At 39.2% G+C, this 16,449-nt stretch overlaps 1 protein-coding gene across 1 annotated transcript in view; it reads left to right on the top strand.

Moving 5' to 3' along the window:
- The first annotated feature begins 273 nt into the window (after positions 1-273).
- Positions 274-16,449, top strand: part of MACO1 (macoilin 1) — a 56,394-nt gene continuing 40,218 nt past the window's right edge. Inside the window, exons 1-2 of the mRNA XM_081224446.1 lie at positions 274-525; positions 15,166-15,307. Coding sequence (XP_081080572.1) covers positions 446-525; positions 15,166-15,307 — 222 coding nt within the window. The 5' untranslated portion in view covers positions 274-445. The remainder of the gene's footprint in view (positions 526-15,165; positions 15,308-16,449) is intronic.

Below are 16,449 nucleotides of genomic sequence, written 5' to 3'. Positions count from 1 at the left end.
GTCTATTTATAAGCCTCTATTTAAGTCTTTTCTGATAGGCTCGGACTCGGGCCCAGACACCGTAATGATTGGCGCACTCTTCTGTCCTTCAAAGAGGCGGGTTCTAGAGTCCGTTTTGCCACAGAGGGCCCTGGGATTGGCCGGCAGCGGCGTAGTGGCGCCTTCGATTGGCCCCGAAGGCCGTCCGTCGGAGCGGGGGAGGCGGGGCAGACGGCTGGCTGGTGCTGGGGCGGGCGGGCCCCGGAATTGTCATTTCTTTGTTTCCGAAGGCGGAGGAAGCGCTGAGCCCACACCTCCTCGTCCCACCCCCTCCCCCCGGGTGCTGGCTCCATGTCTGTGTGACCGGCCCCAGGGGTAGAGTCCAGGCCCGACGCGGGGCGGGCCGGCGGCGGCGGCTGAGGTGAGAGGCGGCGGCGGCGCGGGCACCCGGCCCCCCAGCGGGAGGATGAAGCGGCGGAACGCCGAATGCAGTAAGCTCCGCCGCCCCCTAAAGCGGAACCGGATCACCGAGGGCATCTACGGCAGGTGAGCGGCGGCGCCCCCGCCTCCGCCGGCGCGGGCCCCGCGGCCCCCGGCCGTCTCTGGAGGGGCCGAACCCCGTTATGTAACCCCGACTAGGCCTCACGCCCTTGCCGGGGGCTCCCCGGTGGAGCGCTGCCCACGGGGCCCCGGGCGGCCCGCCGGGGTCCGCCCCGAGGGCGCGGGGCGTGGCGAGGGCCGCCGGCAGGGCTGGGCGGGCGCGGCGGGCGCGGGCTGAGGGAGCCGCCGCGCCGCCGTTGGGACTGTCCGGGCCCCGCCGGGGGGGAGGGGCGGTGACCCCCTCTCCATCCGCGCCGCCGGGCCCTCGGAGCTGCTCTAGGGGCTGACGGGCCTCCGCTGGTCCCCCAGCCCGCTCCGGCCCGGGAGTCAACGGCCTGAGTCGGGAGGCGCGTGGACCATATGCACTGGTGCGGGGGAAGGCTGACAAAGTTGGGAGCAGACAGTGGCCCCGCGGTCCCTCTGCGGACTGGGCAGGTGGCCACGTTGCCCCCTTTCGCCTTTTACTTCTTTTATGGGATCTCAAACTTGGCACCGAGGGCTGAAGCCGATACCCCCAAATCATGGCCTGTGGCCCCGCTCCAGACTCAGAAGGAGTGATGATCATTTTCTCAGCAGCATTATTTTGACAATTCCAAGCAGATAGTTTTCTTCGAACCCCTTTAAGGATTTTCTCCAAATTCGCGTGGTTTGTTGTTGTTGTTTTTAGTTTGTTTTAATTCTCCAAAAACAAAGCAGTGTCCCTTTAAATAGAAATTGAATTCAGGACTGAGGGGTAGAAGGATAACAGGTTCATGGGGCAACTTAGTGAGAATCCCAGCTTCCCTAAGCAAAATTTGTGTAGGACTGTTATTTTCTGGTTCTCACAATGTTAATTCTGAATGGTACCTGCCTTGATAAAGAAATGATTTCAGAAGAGAAGTAATTAGTTTACAAAGGAGAATTCTCAGGATGTGCATATAAGCTTAACTGGTGTTTTACAGTTTAGCTCTTCTAGCTGTGGGACTTAGAGAAATATGTGAGGTAGCTGATAACACCCAAGTTGCCTTAGCATAGCTGTACACCTTGCACATGCTACTGTTTACACATTTAGAATGATTCCTTTCCACAAGCAGCTGACTGATGTAAACATTGGGTGTTTTTTTTATTTCAAGATTAAAAGGGTTAAGAAGTCAGTTGAAATAAAAAGTTTTTAGATATATCCTTATGTAATGAGCCACAGATCATAGGAAGAGTTCATTCATTGAACAAATACGTGTACTATGTGCCAGGCCCTGTTCTAGCTAGTAAGGGTGTAGCAGTGAGTAAAACAGGCCAAAATCCATGCTGAATCAATCAAACCGGACCATTTAAACTAAAACTGTAAAAGCAAAAACCATTTTTCCTACAGATTTAATGGGTGGGGGAAAGTTCTCTTCAAGTTACACACACTATAATTCTTGAATAAAGGAAGGGTTTTCCCCCTGCCTATTGAAAAAGATTTTAACAATTTAATATTAATAGTGACACAAGAATAGAAGAAGCGTATTAAACAGAGTTGGTAGAGCAAGGACAACCGTGCTATTTGAATGGCTGCTATTTACAGTAACATATGATGATGTACTTCTGTTTATAGTGAGAAGATTGGGAATCCCATATTGTTTACATGTTTTCTGTTGTATTTCAACTTCTCTGGTATTTGAACAAATATGCCCAGTTTAGTACCTGACCCATAGTAACCACTCAATCAGTGTGCATCAATGTGAAGAAGTAAATTTATTGTCTAATGAAGGTCTATTATTTTACTGATGAACTTTTGGAATTTGAATTTTCTTACCCTAAAGGTTGATAGTAAATGCCCTATGCAAGTTATTCAGAGTTTCATCTGTAAAAGTTTAAAAAACCAACAGTACTTCAGCTCTCAAATATGCTTACTCTTCTCTGTTTGGCATTCTTTAGGTTAAACGTTAATAAAAAACTTACATATATTTCTACTTTCTTTTCTCCTGGAACATCATATATCAAATGAGTGTTTCATTCACTTATCTGTTTCTTAGTTTATATTATGGAGTATTATTGTCTGAAGAACAAGACCGTAGTGTTGGGTTTTTTTGGTTTTTTTTACAATTTTGTTTTTAAAAAGATTTAGAAAATTTCCAATTATTTCTAAAGCAGACAGAATGACTGGGCTAGTTACAGATTAGGTGTTTGAGGATTTGTGAGTATCAAATTTCTGTTAATCATCACATTTAAGTCTACACTAAATTGTTTTTCACACCATTGCCCATTTTGTTTCTCAATGTCTGGCCAAGTTTTATCTCATTAAATAGAGAGCTTTGTTTTTTTCTCAGGCTCCGTTGACAGTTTTGATAACCACTGTCTACTGTTTCACAGCATAACTTTTCATGGACTTATTATTTTCATGTTCTCAGTCTGCACAGCTCTCTGAGCTTGGCGTAGCAAGGAGGCAGCTGTGGTGAAGAGAGCACTGGACTGGGAGTGTCAGGAGACCTAGGTTCAGACTCAGTGTCCGAGCTCTGCTGTGTGGGATAGGCAGGGCATCCACCACTTTGAGCCCCAGTTCTCTCACCTGTCGAGTGAGTTTTGAGGACTGAGAGGAAATAATGTACAGTTTGTGAAACTCTATAAATTCTAGCATGCTTAATACAAACATTATTTAGCATGTAGTTGTTATCGCAGTTTACCATATTTGTTTTATTTTTAAGGAGCCAGGAAAGACCATATGTTTGGTACAACTATCAAACAAAAGTTGAGTAGTCAAAACAAGGGGTCAGTTTCTGCTTGGTCTTGCTGAAAAAAAATCCTGTTGCTGAGATGCTTTTAATCATGGGCTCCAGTCCAGCAACTGTGACTGAGGTGACTGTCAAATGATATCATTATTGTCATTATAATGGCTGTGGTAGAATTCTGTTTCAGGGGCAAGGTAGATGGAAAATGGATTTTAACATTATGTTAATATTACCTACATTTATATACGTGCCCATCATTTGAAAACTGAAATGTATAGAAATATGTTATTCCAGTCAAGTTAGTAATCAAAAATAAGAGGAAGGAAATAGGAATGGTGATTATTTTCTTTTACATTATTATGAGCTAAAATCAATGTCATTTTCAAAAAATCTGAGCCAGTATAGAGCCTGACAGAGAATAGGAATTCAGTCCTCAGTAAATGTTGAGCAAGTGAATTAGTAAATAAATGAATATAAGCCAATCCATTCTACTCATTTAAGAACCTGCATTGTTTTGGTAATTATGGAGGATACAGGATAAGACATGGTTCCTTGTCTTTCAGGAGTTTACAGTCTAGGAGGCCATAATAATGCCCAATTAAATTTGTACAGTGGTTTTGAGGTTCCAAAGAACTTTGAGTCCTGTTCAAGTAAGAATATTTTAGTTGAATTAAATTTTCCCTTGCTGTTTTAGTGGTTCACCTGATGCATTAACAGTTTTGCCCTGTACTATTTTATGATGAAGTACACAGTTGCCACTATGTGAGGGAATATGTATTTTCTAACTCAAATAAAATAGATGTGAAAGTGCTTTGGAAATTATGAAAAAAAGTTATTAATAAGAGAAAGTAAAATGAATAACTCTACCTAACTATAACATTTCAGAGGTCCTCAGGTTTTAGGGCAGTGGCTCTCTCCCTGTGTCTGCCTTCACACACGCACCAGACGCTCCCAAAAGTAATATCTAATTACTCCATGCAGTGATTCTCCAGGTGAAGCGGGGTTGGAGTGCTATGTAGATTTTAAAAGGCTTAAGGGAATTCCGGGTGGTTCATTCACCTTTCATCTTGCCAGGCTCCCTACTCCCCTCTGAGAATTAATGATTTTATAATAGGAAGATGAAGAGATAAGGTGCGGTGAGTAAAAGACAGAGGCAGAAACATTTATGTTTAACGTCTCTGCCGTTAAAATTGTTCCTTACCCAAGTAAGTAATATAAGAATTTTAAGTAAGGCAGGTGTTTTAAGCTTCAGGAAATTATTTTATAGCTTTGTTACTGGTGGTTGAAGGAAGCACTCCTTCACTGGTGGATTTATGGATACCTCCTGTCATGGTGTGCTGGGTTCTCCTTGTAGTATGTTGCCTGAAGCTTAAGCAGTGTAGTACTGTACCTGACTTTTACATTTTAGGACTCGGGACTTCCCTGGTATATACAGTACCTTTTCCCATCCTTATTTCAGAGAAGAGTTTTCTGGCCTTTGACTTTCTAAATGGTCAAAGTTTACATACTTCTCAGCTTCCTAATTTCCTTTTTCAGACCCTTGTCTAAATAACCTGATCTCCAGAGATTTCACTTCTCTGCTTTTCCTGCCCACGTTAATGATGTTTCCTAAGCCTGGTTTTAGACTCCTTTGGGCTATGCTTACTAAAGCCACTGGAGGCTGGCATGACCCTTGGCTGCCTTGAGTGTACATGTGTTCTGCAACTGAAACCCCAGATACCAGTGTTGCAACCTCACAGCCTAAAAGCATTTTGGTAATCTTGGTAGGCCTTAACTTCAGCTATGCTGGACTTGACATAAAAGTGATAAATGCAGTATTGTTTTAGAGGGGTATTGGGTAGGGGGGTAAGTACAATGGAGAAATTAGAAATTGAAATGTTTTCACTCACCTCTAGTGAGGTGTTGAGCTAAACCCTTGTATTTGTAGTTTCTGTGAAATACATTGAAACAAATCTGCCACACTGGAATTTTGTACTTAATTTTTGCTAGTAGTATACTACCTTAAAAAAAAAAGTACTTTCCTCCAGTTTTCATTTATGATTCTTCTCATCTGAGCATTCTTGGCAGTTTCATTTCATTAGATGTTGTGAAAATCCCTTTAAGTTGCTGCTATGTGTTGAGGCAGGGAAAGGAGGGAATGTGATCTATTCCAGATTATTGGCTTAAAAGCGTCCTGTTTTGTAAATGATACTCTCCTTTTTCTTCACATTGATACCTCGTGGCTTTTCTTAAACCTCACTAGATTTGGAGACTGATTTTAATGGTAGACTTAATAGCTTATTATTTTCACTTTCTTGTTATATACCTATATATTGTAGACCCAATCCATGTTCTATAAACACTTTTATTTCCAGAGTCTTTTTCTTTGGCCATTTCTCCCAGATTTCCTCCATATTAACCCTTTGGGTTTTATGTGTATGTATGTGTGTTTTGTTTTGTCATTTTCTAGGCTACCATCCAGGTGATATACTTAGGGGGCTATAACGAGATATAACATGTATCTTGTGGAGTCTGGAGGGTCAGATAGAAATTTTATAAACTTAGTTGAGATCGAAGTGAAATGCTATAATTGGATTACTTTTCTTCATGAAATTTAGTGTGCTCTTCAAATATAGTTTTTACTTTATTCTCTAGGCTTCCCAGATTTGGGTGTAATTATTTTACTTGGATAGTTTTCAAGAAATAGGTCCAGAAGAAAAATAAGTTCTCTGCTCAACAAGCTGCATAAGTAGAATGGTACTTACCAACAGTAGAAACACATATCCTCTGCTGGACTTTCTTTTTCCCATCGTGGATTTCTTCAAATACCTGAGGAGTGACTATTTCCTCAAGGTCTCTCACCTTCAGGCATATGCATTCTGGTAATGGAAACTTTAAAAAATGTAATCAGCTGTTAAAGTATATTCTTTGAGGCTTTTTATCTTTACTTTGGCATTTAATTTAACTGACATCAAATTGGCCTCAGCTCATCAACCTTCTAAGATGCCTGTCATCCCCAGACTTTGAAGCCCCTTCATAGCACTGGCTTTCATTCCTTTGTATTTTTTCCTCTGCTGCCCTTAAAGATGATATGGTCACATTGACTCACGGGGTTATAACATCAGAAGTAACTTATCCCTCACCCCATCTCGTCTGTTGCCATTTCTGTTTTAGAGGTTTTGCATTTAGTGGATTAAAATGGTGCATCTAGTCCACTTCAGGTGTATCCATAGAGATCACTGACTTATTAAGGGTGCTTGGGATCTGTTTCCTACCCAGCACAGGGGAGGTGGCTAGAAATAATCTCGTTCTGTTTTTAAAGTATATTATTATATATTATTATATTATATTATAATTATATTATATTATTATTGCTCATCTTCAAAACACTTTTAAAAACCAAATAAGCTGCTCAGTACTCAAGTCAGTACTTTGCCATCTTGTAGTGAGGTCACGAGCTCTGGAGAAAATGGGGGCCATGTTCATGGTCAAACAAAAACTCCTGTCTCCGATGTGAGAAATACTAAGGCTGGAGTCTTCTGTCTCAGATGTAATAAGTATTATTTTCTTGTCTTTCTCTAGACTTGACAAACTATACCTTATGGTTCATTGTGTTTCTGGCTTTTTAAAAAATTAGTTGTCTTTTTATTTTTAAGTTACACGTTTCTCTTTTACAATGACCATTCTATGAGTATGAATATTGTTGGAAAGCAGTCTTGAATTGTCCCATCTTTTGTGCCATAGCTATTTCTGTAAAGAGCATTTGACTTTAACATCTTTTTCTGCAGAGCTTCATAGTGTGTTTACAAATTCATAGTTTATGAATTAAGGTACCGAGTGTTTATTCTTTCATAAAGTACGTCTGCTCATTTTTTAAAAACTTGGTTCTCTTGGAGAATTAAAGAATTATGTAACTTGGGGCCTTCCCTGGTGGCGCAGTGGTTAAGAATCCGTCTGCCAATGCAGGGGACATGGGTTCGATCCCTGGTCCGGGAAGATCCCACATGCCGCGGAGCAACTAAGCCCGAGCACCACAACTACTGAGCCTGTGCTCTAGAGCCCGCGTGCCCCAACTACTGAAGCACACGCGCCTAGAGCACATGCTCCGCAGCAAGAGAAGCCACTGCAATGAGAAGCACACGCACCAAAATGAAGAGTAGCCCTCGCTCACCGCAACTAGAGAAAGCCCGCGCGCAGCAACAAGGACCCAACACAGCCAAAAATAAATAAATAAATAAATTTATTTTAAGAAAAGAATTATGTAACTTGAATATGTATACACAAAGGGATATAAAGAAGGGAAATAATATTTATCAAACATTTAGTAAGAGATGAGAAAGTCCAATGTGATGGATAAGCATATGGGCTTTAACAGCATATGAACTTGTGTTTGATTAATGTCCCCGACACTAGTTATTTGATCTTGAACAAGTCATCTACCTGCTTTAACCCTCAGTTTTCTCATCTGTAAAATGAAGATAGTAAATAATATTACCTACTTTATAAGATTGTTATAAGGATAATTGAGATAAGTCATGTAAAATACTTAACATAGTGCCTGACACAGAGCTGCTCAAAAAGTTGTTTGCTGTTACTACTATAATTTTATCTTCATTCTGTTATTTAGTTCCAGTAAGGATATTAGCTTCAGTTTTACAGGAGGTTTCACCACTTGATAGAGACCTCTATCTGCCTTACCCCAAAGTCTGTCCTCTTTTTGTTTTACTTTTTGTGCTACTTCACCCTTTCTGAATGGTGTTTATGTGTAATAACTCTTATGGTCCTCTCAAACTCTCTACTACATGAAGGACAGGTGTCATTATCTTCATTTTTTCAGGTGAAGAAACAGGTACCAGGAGTGTCTTGTGCAAGGCCATTAATCTTTTTTCCTTCTCAAAATGAGAATCTCTTTTCCATTAAATAATCGAATACAGATGGGACAACAATGCAAAATGTGGTCCTGGACTGGGATTGATTGATCAATGGGTCTATCTATCTATCTCTTGCTATAAAGGACATTAGTGAGTTCATTACTGAAATTTGAATAACTTCTGTAGATCAGATAATAGTACTGTATCAGTGTTAATTTCCTGATTTTGATAATTCTGCTGTGGTTATATAAGAAAATATTCTTGTTTTCAAGAATTTCGGGAGTAAGGGAACATTATATCTGCAAATTATTTTCAAATAGTTCAGGAAAAAAACTATGTATACATATATAGGGGGAGAATGATAGAAACTTGATAAAATGTTTTATCATTTGCGAAATCTGGGTAGAAAGATATAAGGGAGTTCCTTGTATTATTTTGGCAGCTTTTCTGTAAGTCTAAAACAACTTCAAAATGAAGAGTTAAGAAAATAAAAGTAATACCTGCTTGTTATAAAAAATTAAAGCAGTATGACAATGTCTAAGTATAACATAAAAGAACTTAGTCCTCTTGCTCTGGAATGAGCACTATTATATAATTTATAAGTATGGTTTCTTCTTTGATCCATATAAACAAACATATATATTTCTTTCTTAACAAAAATAGAATTCTGTTTTACACAAAAGTTTCTTGGTTTTTCTCCTTATTAATCATGTCCATTTCTTTACATAGAAATTTATTTATAATTTTTTAGCAGCAACACAGCAGTGCATGTAGAATTCACTCTGTTCTCTGTGGTCTCCTGACTCCCATTCCTGTGCTCTTTCAACAGTGTCTTGCAGCCTATTAGTTCCCTGTTCCTCAGTTTTCTTTCCTATAAAATGATAATAACTGCCTTGCTTATGTCATAGTTGTAAGGATAAAATGAGATAATGTGAAAGCTTTTGGAAGAGTTACACAAGTGCGATATAAACATAAGGTATGATTAGGTAGATGATTATTGCTATTAAAGATATGAAGCATAATACTTGATTCATTTATAAAATGAATTTCTAATGTTTGTACAATGTTAACACAATTTTTTTAGGGCCTGTGGGTTGTCTTCTTTCTCCTGATGTCTTCTTTACCTCTTTTAATCCCAAACCCCATAGAGTCCACACTATTGAAAGTGTTTTTGAAGCAGAAATTCTAAAACTTTAAACTTTCCAGTTGCATTAGGTTACAGTACTTGTTCCTGATATCTTAATAGTCATATAGTACTTTAGAAAAATACCATACAACACAATTCTTAAAAGCTTTTTTAGTGATTTCCATTCTAGGGTTTTTTTCTTTTTAAATTGGACATATTTCACACTGTTAGATTTGTCATTCCAGTGGCTGTGTATGTATATAAGCATGAGTGAGTGAGTGTGTGTGTGTGTGTGTGTGTGTGTGTGTGTGTGTGTGTGTGAGTGAGTGATTGACTCTAGAATGGTTTTCTTTGCAGTCTGCAGGAGGCCCAGAATAGAAAAGAAAAGTACAGAACAGCTTAGGTCTTCTCAGCCTGCTCCCCTTTTCTGGATTTTACACAAGGATGTGGTTGCAGAAATTAGCAGTGGTTCTAGTCTTGAGGCTCATGCACAACTTTCTGTAGACCACTATTCCTCAAATTTTTTGTCTTGGGGCCTCTTTATACTCTTAAAAGTGATTGAGAATCCCAAAGAGCTTTGGTTTGTATGGGTTATACCTAAAAATTTTACTGGATTAGAAATTAAGACAAAAATTTTAAGTAATTACTAGTTCATATAAAAATAACAATAATAAATGCATGAGAAGTGTGGTGTGGTTTTACATTTTTGCAGATTTCTTTAATGTTAGGCTTAATAGAAGATACTTTGAGGACCCCCACTGTAGTCAGAACCAGTGGCAGGAAGGCTAAATGGAGTGATAGTCTGGCATCCAGAGTAAGGCTGATAAGACTTCTTTCTTCCTAGTGGAAAAAGTGAGAACAGATTGGGAGCAGGTGCATGGTAATCCTTCAGGCAGAAGCTGTATTTGTTATCTTCGTTGGTGTTGCTTTGTTCAGACACCCTTCTTAGTCACCTGTGCATCATCTTTCCCTCTACCTTCACTGTAAGTGTGTGCTTTGATAAAAGCCCTACTGTTGGTCCTAAACATTCTTATGCACAGCAGGTCATTCATTCAACAACTATTTGTTAAGTTTCTCTGGTGTGCAAGGTTCTGTGCTGGGCATTGAGAATAAAGCAGGGAACAAAATGGACAGCTCCTTTGTTCTTCTTGTGGACTTTACATTTAAACAATTAGTTATACAAAATGTTATTTAATTATAACATGATTCTTGTGGTACAGGATGCTATATGAACATATGATGGGGTAACAGTCTTTACTGGGGGGTCAGGGAGGCCTTTTTTGAAGAAATGACGTTCATGCTGCGTGCTGAAGGATAAGTAGTAATGGAAGTGCTTCATTTAGTTAAAGTTGTATTTAGGTTAGGATCTTGTCTGTGACTCAGAAAGAAATGTAGAAAAATGGAAGAATTAACCCTGAACAGTTTGAATGTTCCCAGTTGAGGGATGGACAACTAACAGTTTGGAGATAAGTACTGATGATCTGAGTAGATCGTTGTCTTCTTTTTGAGAAATTGTGGAATTCAGTGGAAGTTCTATGACTATGAGAAGTTTATACAATAAACCAATACTTCTCAAATTTTAATGTATGCACAAAGGGTCTAGGGATCTGGTTAATACACAGCCTTAGATTAAATAGGCCTGGGGTGGTCCCTGAAATACTGCTTTCCTAAAAAACTCATACATGATGCTGATGCTGCTGGTCCATGGACCACACTTGGAGTAGCAAAACTGTAATTACATATAATAAGACTTTAGCAGGATACCACCTGAACAAGAGGCTGGGCAAACATTCTGGAGGTGATGTCCAATAGGGAGAAGTATTCAATAACAGTAGAGACAAAGCAGTTTGTTTCAAGAGGTATCATGCTACATACTGAAAGGTAAAAGGGATTCACAGTTGCTGTTACGGAGAGGACAGGAAAGCTTGGGATTGTGATAGATAACTACTAGCACAGCCAGTGAAATATTCCACAGACTCATTTCTGTGGTGAGGCCCAAGTGAGCTAAATGGCCATTAGTCTGCCTAGGGAAAAGGTCAGGTACTGAGGATTGATGGCCACCCTGTGGTAATTATATGAGCTCCAGAAAATGATCTAAGTGACAGGCAGCTAGAGGTACTAGAGAGAAGGTGCACTCTACATGGAAAAAGAAGAATGTTCAATACTACTTCTCATTAATCATAGGTGATTAATCCATAGATGGAGGGTATTGCTAAATAGATTCAATTTTGAAAAATGGTTGTAAATGGCAAGGGTAGGGATAGGATGGGGAATTCTATTGGGAATGGAATGGGAAAAAAGAATCTTATAGTTAATATCCACTGTGAAAGAGTCACCACCATTAAGCCTAATGTTTGCATATCTCTTCTGTATTTCACTGGCACCCAGAGTAGAAGCTAATCAGACCATCAGAAGACATTATTGGTCTGCCCTTGTTTCAATATATTATTATGGAAAGTATCTTTTTGTTGCAATTATGCTTTAAATTTTTGTTCAAGATATTTTATAGTAATTAGTAAATTTATTTGGATCAGAGAATTAAAGTAACAGCAAGTTAGCCATAAGCCATATTATGAACTATATATATATATAAATATTTTATATTTAATCATATTTTTTTCATGGTTTAAAAGAAGTATTTTGGAATGTTAAGGGTTTAAAACCCTGTCTAGGGACTTCACTGGTGGCACAGTGGTTAAGAATCCGCCTGCCAACGCAGGGGACATGGGTTCAAGCCCTGGTCTGGGAAGATCCCACATGCTGCAGAGCAACTAAGCCCATGCACCACAACTACTGAGCCTGCGCTCTAGAGCCTGCGAGCCACAACTACTGAAGCCCGTGTGCCACAACTACTGAAGCGTCTAGAGCCCGTGCTCCACAACAAGAGAATCCACCATGATGATAAGCCCGTGCACTGCAATGAAGAGTAGCCCCCGCTCGCCGCAACTAGAGAAAGCCCGCATGCAGCAACAAAGACCCAATGCAGCCAAAAATAAAAATAAAATAAAATAAATAAATTTATAAAAAAAAAAAAAAAACCCTGTCTAAAATTTTCTCCCCCTTTAGAATGTCATCTCTTGGGATTTGGCAAAATCTTATGACCTTCAGAGTATGGAAGGAAAGGAATTAGTCAGGTTTTCTACACTGATGAGCCGTCATTTTAGTTTACTTGTCTTTTAACTTTTGTACATGTACCTATAGAAGGATGATAGGCATAATTTACTGATATAGAAGGCTCAGTGAATACTGAATCAGGCAACTGTCTTAAACTTTCTAAAACTCTTATTAGATTGAAATGAATCTATAAAGTTTAAAACTAGTCCTAGAGTAGAATCAACTGTTAATTAAGATTGCCTCTTGATTTTAGAGGCAGGCCCACCTAGAAGGGGAGCCTGAGGAAAGCTGAAGGTATAGCACGTGTTTGTGAAAGATCAAGTTTCCTTAGATATCTGTACATCCAAACTGTGACTCCATAAGAACTGGGTGTCCAGGAACATCAGAGGTATGAAAGCAGCTGTTTGAAAAGAAATTAAATATATAAAGAGGAACCCCCTTGAAGTTACAGAATTGAAAATGAGTAGTCACTGTAACAAAGATGATCGTTTTTGTAATGCCTTAGGTTTAAATGATTGAGTTATTAAAAAGTATTCAACAGGCTGCCATTCTTAGGATAATGCTTTCTATACAGTGAAATGGTATGTTGCCAGCTAGACTAGGATCCTGCCATGCTTGGGAGCATTTGGGGCAGAGAGCAGTTGGTAGAACTCTGTCTTCTCCACTTGGGGAATAGTGACAGCTAGACATGATAAGGCACCCACCATGTCTTATTCGGCTACATTCCAGACACAGCCCCATGGGAAAAGGATTCATCAGAGAAGTAAATACATTTCCATGACATTTCTTAAATGCCTTAGGAATATGGATGAAAGGCTATTATTTCTTCTTTAAAACCTAGAAACAATTCTAGAAACAAGGAAAAATCCTTTTACTTTTAAAGCCAAGCTTGGAAATCTAGTTTCAAACTAGATTTGTGCTCCTGAATGCCTGCGTGGCTCAGTCGTTCTTTCTAACAAACTATGCCTTACTCTCCACTGGATCAGTGATGGATTTAATGAATGAGAATGAGAGCTCTGTCCTCATCTGGCTAACATGACTCTAATGAAATGAAACTAAAAGGTGGGACTTAAGATTCAAGCTTGTGGACTTCCCTGGTGGTGCAGTGGTAAGGAATCCGCCGGCCAATGCAGGGGACACGGGTTCGAGCCCTGGTCCAGGAAGATCCCACATGGCCACGGAGCAACTAAGCCCGTGCGCCACAACTACTGAGCCCGCATGCCACAACTACTGAAGCCCACGCGCCTAGAGCCCATGTTTTGCAACAAGAGAAGCCACCGCAGTGAGAAGCCCGTGCACCGCAACAAAGAGTAGCCCCCGCTTGCTGCAGCTAGCGAAAGCCTGCGCACATCAATGAAGATCAAATGCAGCCCCTAAATAAATAAATAAATATATGGGGAAAAAAAAGATTCAAGCTTGTGTTGTGGTTTGCCTTGGGTTCCTTGATCCTACAGCAAACCTCTTAATCAAAACTTATTGTTGTGCCCAAAGAAGTTCTACCAAGAATTAGTATTAGAAATTGACCCTACTTGCAAATTATGTATCATTATGATACTGTAACATTAAGGGTCATATATGTCTGTTCTTGACATCTTTTACCTGTGTGGCTTTATAGGGCATAGAAAGAATCCTCAGTGCTGGATCCTGCTTTTGTTAATTTTACCCCCAAGAATATAAGTTTTTTTGTACCTTATTTTAATATATTTCAAAATTATTTATTAAAAGTTTTGATTTTATTGTTCATGTTGTATATTCAGACAGCTAATTTAATCAGCAATATTGGAATGCTTGTATTGCAAAACACCATGCAAGGCTGTTGCCCGAGTCAAAGTGAATTTTAGGTACTTCCCATCTGTATATCTTAGAAAACCTTTTAAAAAAATACCTAAATTTAACCTGCTTCAGAATTGACCAGGTTAAAGACCTAGAATTAGGGGCTTATTAATAGGTAGAGTCTGAAAGCTTCTATTATCTATGATACAACTAATGAATTGGAAGAATGGGCTTTTAGATTATATGAAAAATATATTTTTTAATCCAGGTCCTTACCTTGCTTTGAGATATCACAGTGGTTAGATATGTGTTCTGACTGGCTTATCAAGGTGTGTTTCTATTTAACATAAGTCCAGAGGGAAGTGGGAGCACACATTAACATCTCAGCTAGAGCAAGGCTGGGATCTTTCAGGGTTTTTTTCTTTAATGTACATTTTGGTACCCTCACAGCCCTTAGAAGTGATTGGCATCTGCTCCCTAAGTTAATTTCTGTCTGTTTTGGGAAGTCATGTGGTTGTTGTTTGGTTAATTCACATGAATACTATAGAGAGAGGCAAGAGGAGAAACGGGGGGGAAAAGACAGACTTCTTCAAGCATGTAGGGATGTGCATCAGGAATTTCAAAGACTCTTCAAACAGATGTTGAGGGGTGGGGAAACAGCAAATTTCAAGCCACTCAACCACGACATTTCTTCTAATGAAGAACAGCTTGAAAGCTGTAATTTTGAGAGTGTTGCAGTATTTTGAAGTCAGATACTTAGCACATTTTAAAATAGTGGTGAGATTTAAATGGGCCTTTTCCATCTTAAATGGAATTAAGTATTTTGGGTCATCATCTTATTTTGATAGTTGTGGGTCTCAGAATGAACACCAGAGCTTTTAAAATTTAGGTGGGCCATGGCAGCATCTCTTTTTGCCCTTTATCTCCATTGTTTTCATAGTATAGGAAGATATTTTTTGTCTCTTTTTATATAAAGCAGTGAATTTTCTTTTTCTAGCTCTTCACAAATGACCTTGAATTCTTTTATATTTTGCAGTACGTTTTTATACCTGAAATTCCTGGTAGTGTGGGCACTCGTCCTCCTGGCAGATTTTGTCCTGGAGTTCAGATTTGAATACCTGTGGCCATTTTGGCTTTTCATTAGAAGCGTCTATGATTCCTTCAGATACCAGGGACTGGTAAGTTTATTAATATATATATTTTTCAAGTGTAAAAGATTTATTTACCCTTCTAAGAAAGTCTTCAATAACTGATAGTGAAAATGTTTAAAGTAGATTTTATTAGCAATACTTAGGTGACTGTATTGAGTAATGGGGTCTCTGGACTGAAACTAGCCTTTAAGGCTATTTTGTCTAAACCCACTGATCAAATCATTTTACTCCCTCCTCTACCATTCCAGTGAAAAGAAGGGGAGGGAGGGAGGATTTCAGGAGGAAGACAGAGTAGTGGATAAAGCAGTAATTGCCCAGTTCTACTCTGAAGTACCTCTGGAGCCCCTATCACTGGCTTTGTGACTGGGTTCGAGTTACAGCAATGGTTCTCAGACCTTTTGGGCTCCAGATCCTTTACACTCTTAACAACTATTGAGGACTCCAAAAAGCTTTTATTTATGTAGGTTACATCTATCTATTTTTACTATATTAGAAATTAAAACTGGAAAAAATTTTAATACTCATTTAATTTAAATAAAAAAATTAAATTTTTATTTAAAATAAAATAAAATTTAAAATAAAAATTGAATACTTAATTCACTTAAAAATAGCAATAATAAACCCATTACATGTTAATACACATTACATTTTAAATGAAAAATAACTGTATTTTCCAAAACAAAATAATTGGAAGATTGATTACATTTTTTAAAATCTCTCTAATGTCTGGCTTAATAGAAGACAGCTGGATTTCCATATCTGCTTGTGAACTCAGGTGATTACAATATCACTTATTGTGTAACTTCTAGAAGATACCACCATACTCCTGAGTAAATGAGCATGAAAGAGGCAGATAATGCCTTAGTATTACTATGAAATTATTTTACCTGGAAGACTCCCTGAAAGGATCTCAGAGATCCTCAGGGATCCCCAGATCATGTTTTGAGAACTACTGGATTAGAGCAAGGGCATAGGCCTGGGCTTGCTCCCTTGGTTGACCTGTAGTTCTGTTGTGTTCCAGAGCCACATCTTAAACCTGTACCTCTTCTACCCAGGCCTGGTGCTTTGGTCAGAGCAAATCCATGCCTTGAAAAGATGGTTTCGAGCTCATGTCCTGTTAGTAATAGATAATGATGTGTCCAGAGGAAGCTGCATTGTTAAAATTATTA

This window comes from Mesoplodon bidens (assembly GCF_964165515.1).
Source record: "Mesoplodon bidens genome assembly, chromosome: 2".
Lineage (NCBI taxonomy): Eukaryota > Metazoa > Chordata > Mammalia > Artiodactyla > Ziphiidae > Mesoplodon > Mesoplodon bidens.
This window is presented reverse-complemented; position numbering and strand designations above follow the sequence as displayed.